General features: G+C 35.1%; 2 protein-coding genes across 6 annotated transcripts in view; one reads left to right on the top strand and one right to left on the bottom strand.

The window, feature by feature from the left end:
- LOC109539669 (contactin-2) overlaps nucleotides 1–2,472 on the top strand; it is a 42,766-nt gene extending 40,294 nt beyond the window's left edge. The window contains exon 17 of the mRNA XM_048668282.1: nucleotides 1,194–2,472. Coding sequence (XP_048524239.1) covers nucleotides 1,194–1,400 — 207 coding nt within the window. The 3' untranslated portion in view covers nucleotides 1,401–2,472. The remainder of the gene's footprint in view (nucleotides 1–1,193) is intronic.
- A 54-nt stretch (nucleotides 2,473–2,526) lies between these two features.
- The window catches only part of LOC109539721 (formin-2), a 20,249-nt gene continuing 17,259 nt past the window's right edge, over nucleotides 2,527–5,516 (bottom strand). For 4 of the 5 annotated variants that reach the window (XM_048668575.1, XM_048668574.1, XM_019907664.2 and 1 more), the window contains 5 exons: nucleotides 5,135–5,242; nucleotides 4,976–5,075; nucleotides 4,561–4,743; nucleotides 4,205–4,502; nucleotides 2,527–3,088 (listed from right to left, as the gene is read on the bottom strand). In XM_048668575.1, the coding sequence (XP_048524532.1) occupies nucleotides 2,944–3,088; nucleotides 4,205–4,502; nucleotides 4,561–4,743; nucleotides 4,976–5,075; nucleotides 5,135–5,242 (834 nt within the window). In that variant the 3' untranslated portion in view covers nucleotides 2,527–2,943. The remainder of the gene's footprint in view (nucleotides 3,089–4,204; nucleotides 4,503–4,560; nucleotides 4,744–4,975; nucleotides 5,076–5,134; nucleotides 5,243–5,516) is intronic. The other variant, XM_048668576.1, reaches the window with a different exon arrangement.

The following is a 5,516-nucleotide window of genomic DNA, read 5'->3' as shown; positions in this document are numbered from 1 at the left end:
ATTGTCTCTATTTATCAATCAAAATACGTTTCGGTGTATTTTTCCACCATCATCAGTTTTTATGTGTAGCGTTGTTGCTGCTTTAAGCCTTGGCAGAAATGCATGCGGCATTGGCGCAGTGCTACGCACATGACTTTGTGCGCCAACCCAACGTACCGGCGAAGTAACTCAGTTCCGTTGCTGGGAAAATGTTGTTGACTTTTTTACTTGTTTTTAGATTTATTTTAAGAGCCCTTTATTAATAATATTTTTAAAATTTCTTAAAAATTTCAGAATTTTTCAGTTTTAGTCAAGTTACTCATTCTTCTAAATGCTCAAGTTTCACTTAAAAATGCTACCAAATTTAACGTATCTTTCGTGAAAATTCATTTACTGTCTCTATTTATCAATCAAAATACGTCTCGGTGTATTTTTCCATCATCATCAGTTTTTATGTGTAGCGTTGTTGCTGCTTTAAGCCTTGGCAAAAATGCATGCAAAAGTGCAAACCCAGGAATGAATTTGATTTGGAATTAAAACGAATTTCCTCTCTAAGTTTCGCTTTTTGAAGAAAGTCTCTACTAAATTTTATAGACAATCGAATAATTTTTTTTGTTCGAATGGGCCGTTATCTCGAAAGTGCAATTCTTTGATCACCCGTCCATCCTCTTCGCGTAGCGCCAATATTCAAATTATAATTCAAATACATAATAAACATATTTAACACTGTTTATAACAATCGATTAGAATTATGGTCAAAATCCTTCTTGCGTTTATTTTTTCATTGCTTTCACCTTTTTATTTCGCAAAATCAATAAGAAAACGCTGGTATTGGTGAATAAAAGCCCTTGAGAAAGTTACCTGATTAAAAAAAAGTCATACTTTTTTTATGAAACAGATGGATGCGTGGGGCAAAAATGATCTAAAGAGAAGATCCACATTCAATCTGCACTTCCCATTAAGAGCGCTGGAATCAGTCGCTTTATTTTTGCACGAATTCTCGGATGAGCTTTTTGCTGATTTTTTTAGAGCTTGTCCTGACTGAATTTCTTCTACTTGTAACTCACTCGTTCTTGCAAAACGTCATTATTTTCCACTTTTTGGCCTAAAAGCCAGGAAAACTCACCAGTTTCAACCAATAACCGCAAAAGCTCAACATATCCTGATAAACAAAAAATGCATTTGAACTGTAGAACTGCTTGTCTTCGTTTCAGGTCCACAAGCCAAAGAAGCGCTTGGAGTCTCCGGCAGTTTATAGAGATGCTCCCGGTTTGCCTGATCCTTTCATGGAACAAATCGATGACGACAAGCCGCCACCACCACCCCAACATATGTCTTTAGCCTATGAAGAGTCTTTGGAAAGTGGATATTCCACCCCAAATTCGCGTACACGCCGGGTAATTCGTGAAATCATTGTGTAGAACATCGGATTGCCAGTGAATGGAAGTGGTTGGTGGATTCGTGTTTAACAGGGTTAAAAGTGACAGAGACGATGAGAGGAAAAAATGAACAATTTGACTACAATTACACGTTATATGTGTAATTTTTTTATCTACTTATATTGTAGAATAATCAAGCTTGCATTTGGAACATTTTGTCAAATTCCATTCAAATTGTCTCATTTGTATTTATTAATTAATATGATGTTCTTGATGCAAGTGAACTCACTAAACAAACTATCGGCCCAAATTACTTACATGCGACGAATTTGAATGAAATAAATTGTGATTTTTTCATTGCAATACTTATTGTTGTGCTTTTATCCTTATTGTTTAGATTGTGTCAAGTACTTAAGCCGTTCGTTTTTGTCAATGTACAAATGTTTAGATTTTAAGTTTTTCATGTTGTATGGTAGTGCAAATTCAATTATTGTAATATTATTTCGGCTGCAAATTTTAAGTTGAAGTCCTCCCAGCAGAATTGATTCAAATTGAAACCGAAGTGATTCGAATGAAACATTCTATTGGGCCAAAATCGTTCGATGTTGATAAATAATTGTGCCTCCCTGATTGCAAGTTTAGAATATCACTTTTTATTATTGTGCCAAACACTTGACGTGTCCTCAGTTTTATTGTCTACTGTTGGATGGCTAACAGTTATCCAATGCGCTTAAGAATGGCAGGAGTAGTAGATTTTCATTATGAATAAACATTTCCGATCTCAGAAATGAAATGTAATCTTTTCAGCGGCTTTTCCACTGCTAGAAGCTCAGCTAAAGGCCGCTTAAGAGACTTGTTAGAATTAATTTTTATATTTTTTTATATTAGTGTATAAATGCGCAAAATGATGATATTGAGAGTTTTATTTATTAATTAAGTACCTTTATTTTTGTATATTTAAATGTTGTAAATAGGACACAAAAGACTATTATTATTACGATAAATCTTAGTTGATAAGCTCGAATTTTACTTTAAGATTGTACATACAAAAATTACACTTTTAAGCACGATTGTTTTTAGTTTTTGTAAATAAATGTCTATGTTTACGAGGAGATTTGCGGGTTCATTAGCGACAGAATGCACGGCTTCCCAATTAAAATGTTCCTTGTTTCTATGAATAAAAATGTATTTCCAAGTAAAGACTAAATAATACTCACACAGTGAGTATTTTCCAACATTTGTTGCGTTAGTTGTTTACTGGATCACACTGGATTTATTTTTTCTAGACTATACAGCAAACGTAACTCACATGTATCAGTTAACATGGTTTTTAGCGAATATACACTACCGCTGTAGTCTTCAGATTACTCATAAAAAGGTTGGCCCAGTCTTCAAACACTCTATAAATAGTGAAAATGAGGCAACTACTGTACTACTTCAGCTCTATAAACTCTTAAAATGACAACAAAGTTCCAACTTAGATCTGAAAATGCGTATAAAAAACGTTACTTACAAATTTAAAACAATTTTAAGCGTATTCGATTTAAATTACAAAAACAATTACGTATTCTATGTTTCGGCTGCTCTAAAGAGTGTCGTGGCTTCCTTCATGTGTCCTCTTCGAATCACTCAACTTGGCTTTGGCCCTTTTAAATTTCACTTTCAGTCCGTTTTCCCGTTCTTTTATCGAATTGGCTTTGTGGTACTCTTTGCGTTTCAATTCCTTCGTTCTGTTCAAAAGAGAAAAAAATTGGAAAAGTAAGTAATGATAATTATCAAATGGGTACAATAAGGGAATTTTGATTCAATTTTTTTAAGCGTATTTTCACGATTTAAGATAAATACGCATTATTAACTCCAATTAACAGAGAAAATGTAGGTAGCTCTATTTGCGAGACAGTTTGCAAACTTAAAGCAGTTTTCTTCAATTTTTAGCAAATTTGCGGATTGTGCAGCATTTTTTTTTAATTCGTTCCCTACGATAAAGGAGAAAAGTTTTCTTTCAATGGAGAAACTCTGAAAACGGAAATAGGTTCCACATTTGGCACTTTTTTCTTAGACTATTGGCATTTTTTTTACATCAATGTGTCTACGACGGACTTGAGTGCGAATTGTACCACACATTTTTGAAAAATGTATTGAAAAAACGACATGAAGTTAACGCTATTTAATAGAGATAACATTTTTTTGGTGGAAAAAGTAGCAAAAAACATTGCAAATAGCAATCCATTAGAGCAGTTTAAGATTTTTATTCAATTTGTCATACATTAGCATAATTTTCGTAACTTTTTCTACCATTTTTGGCAAAGTTTATAATAAAGTATTGGCGTCGTTAAGGCAACTTTTTTTTAAATTTTGTCTCTCGCTTCTCAGATCAGATACAATTTTAAAAATTAATGTCATTTCATAGAGAAATGTAGTCGAATTTTAGACCAAGAAACAGGTATTGCCGTCTTTAAAACCGATTGTGGAACCATTTTTTCAAAATAATGTGGCGGACTCCTGAATTTAAGTAGAAATTTGTCGTTTTCGCCGTTGAATAGAGAATAGGTAATTCTATTAATATGGAAATTTGCAAATTTATTGGATTTTGCGGCAATGCTTGGCAATTTTTTAATATGAGCTTGTTAGCAAAATTTTACATAATGCAAATTGCGTAATCTTTTATCCAGAAGAACATTCATCGAGTAAATAAATATTTCTTTTGCGGATTTCGAATTTCCAATCTTTATATGCAAATAAAATTAAAAAAACTGTTCTTAAGAGCTTCTAAAAATGTCTACAAAATATCCCTCCCCAATGGTTCACGTAAATTCAAAATCTGCTAAGATAAACTAAGTTCTTACCTGGCGACATGCATTCTCATAAGTTCCTTTTTATAAATATCCTTAAAATCCAGACAGAACGGCAGCCACATCTCGAAAAAGTTCGCAGGAGTGACAGCCTCCAACGGGCCACTCTTTGGCTTGAACAGGTACACTTTCATCGTAGCTATGAAAACTTTATGACACTCGTCCAGTTTCTCATACTCAACATCGTACTGGATCCGGGACTTTTCCAGAAACGTTTCCATTTTATCTTTAAACGGTTGCAAATTATCCGGAGTGGAATTGGCGATGATTTTCTCCGTCCGTTTGGCGCACTCTAAAACACCGAACTGCTCGCTGAAGAAACCCAAATAATCCGCGCAAACCAAACAAACCATTTAGCTTTGATTTGAGTTGATTGAGTTCAGTTTTCATGGCATCGAAATCGAGAGTCATCGCTCGACGGACATCTCCAGGCTCGGGAACAGGCAAGGGAAGTTGCCGTTCATCTTCTACAGTGATTTTTTTTGCGTACGTACTGACCACAAAGTGCAACAAAGTCACTCCTGCTTGGGCACCTTAAAGATACATAAGTTTTTCAGTGCCATTGTGTGAAAGCTTAATTTGCAAACGAATTGAAAGACAGAAAGCAGGTTTTGAGTAGAATGTTTAGATAAGGTTTTTCTAACAATGGCCCCCCAAATCTCCGGATTTAGCACCAGGTGGTGATTTCTAATGGAAACATTTGCAGCAACTTGCACAATAGGAGCGGTTGCGGTTGGGATGATTTAAAACAGTTTCTGCACTCACCTTTAACGTCTCTTAGACGGGACAAAACATCCAGCCCAAATCCATCAGCCTGGCCTCGGGCCACATTTCCCCCATTCATATAATTTCCCAATGTGAGTACCTAAAATATGGCTTAATTAGTAGAAAGAATTAACAAGCTTTGCTTTTATTTGGACTTACCAAAGCCAACACTCGTCTCAGCTCCGGGCTTTTGGTGAGAAACTCGCAGGTGCTCTGGAAATTGTCTAGAGTATGGCTGATTGTCGTAATGGAGTCTTCAAATTCCACCTGGAATCATCAAATATATATATAAATAATCTTTATTTCCTATAGAAAAAGGCTATCGACCCAATCGGTCTTTCTACCCTTGAGTAGTACATATGGGTCTTAGCCTAGCTAATTCTAAAATTAAGTCCTATTCCTAACACTGGTATCCTAAACCCAATCAGTGATAAAAAAAAATCCTGGCCCACAAAACAAACAGGTCTTAGTCGTTAGTTCAGTTGCATTTGTAGGTGTTCTAGTAAAGTATCTGTTGGGGTACGAAAACGGGAATGTTTTG

The sequence above is a fragment of the Dendroctonus ponderosae genome, unplaced genomic scaffold (genome assembly GCF_020466585.1).
Source record: "Dendroctonus ponderosae isolate FM_Combo_2020 unplaced genomic scaffold, Dpon_F_20191213v2 Dpon_F_20191213_7, whole genome shotgun sequence".
NCBI classification, from domain to species: Eukaryota; Metazoa; Arthropoda; class Insecta; order Coleoptera; family Curculionidae; genus Dendroctonus; species Dendroctonus ponderosae.
Note: the sequence above shows the minus strand (reverse complement) of the source record. Positions and strands in the feature narration are given on the sequence as shown.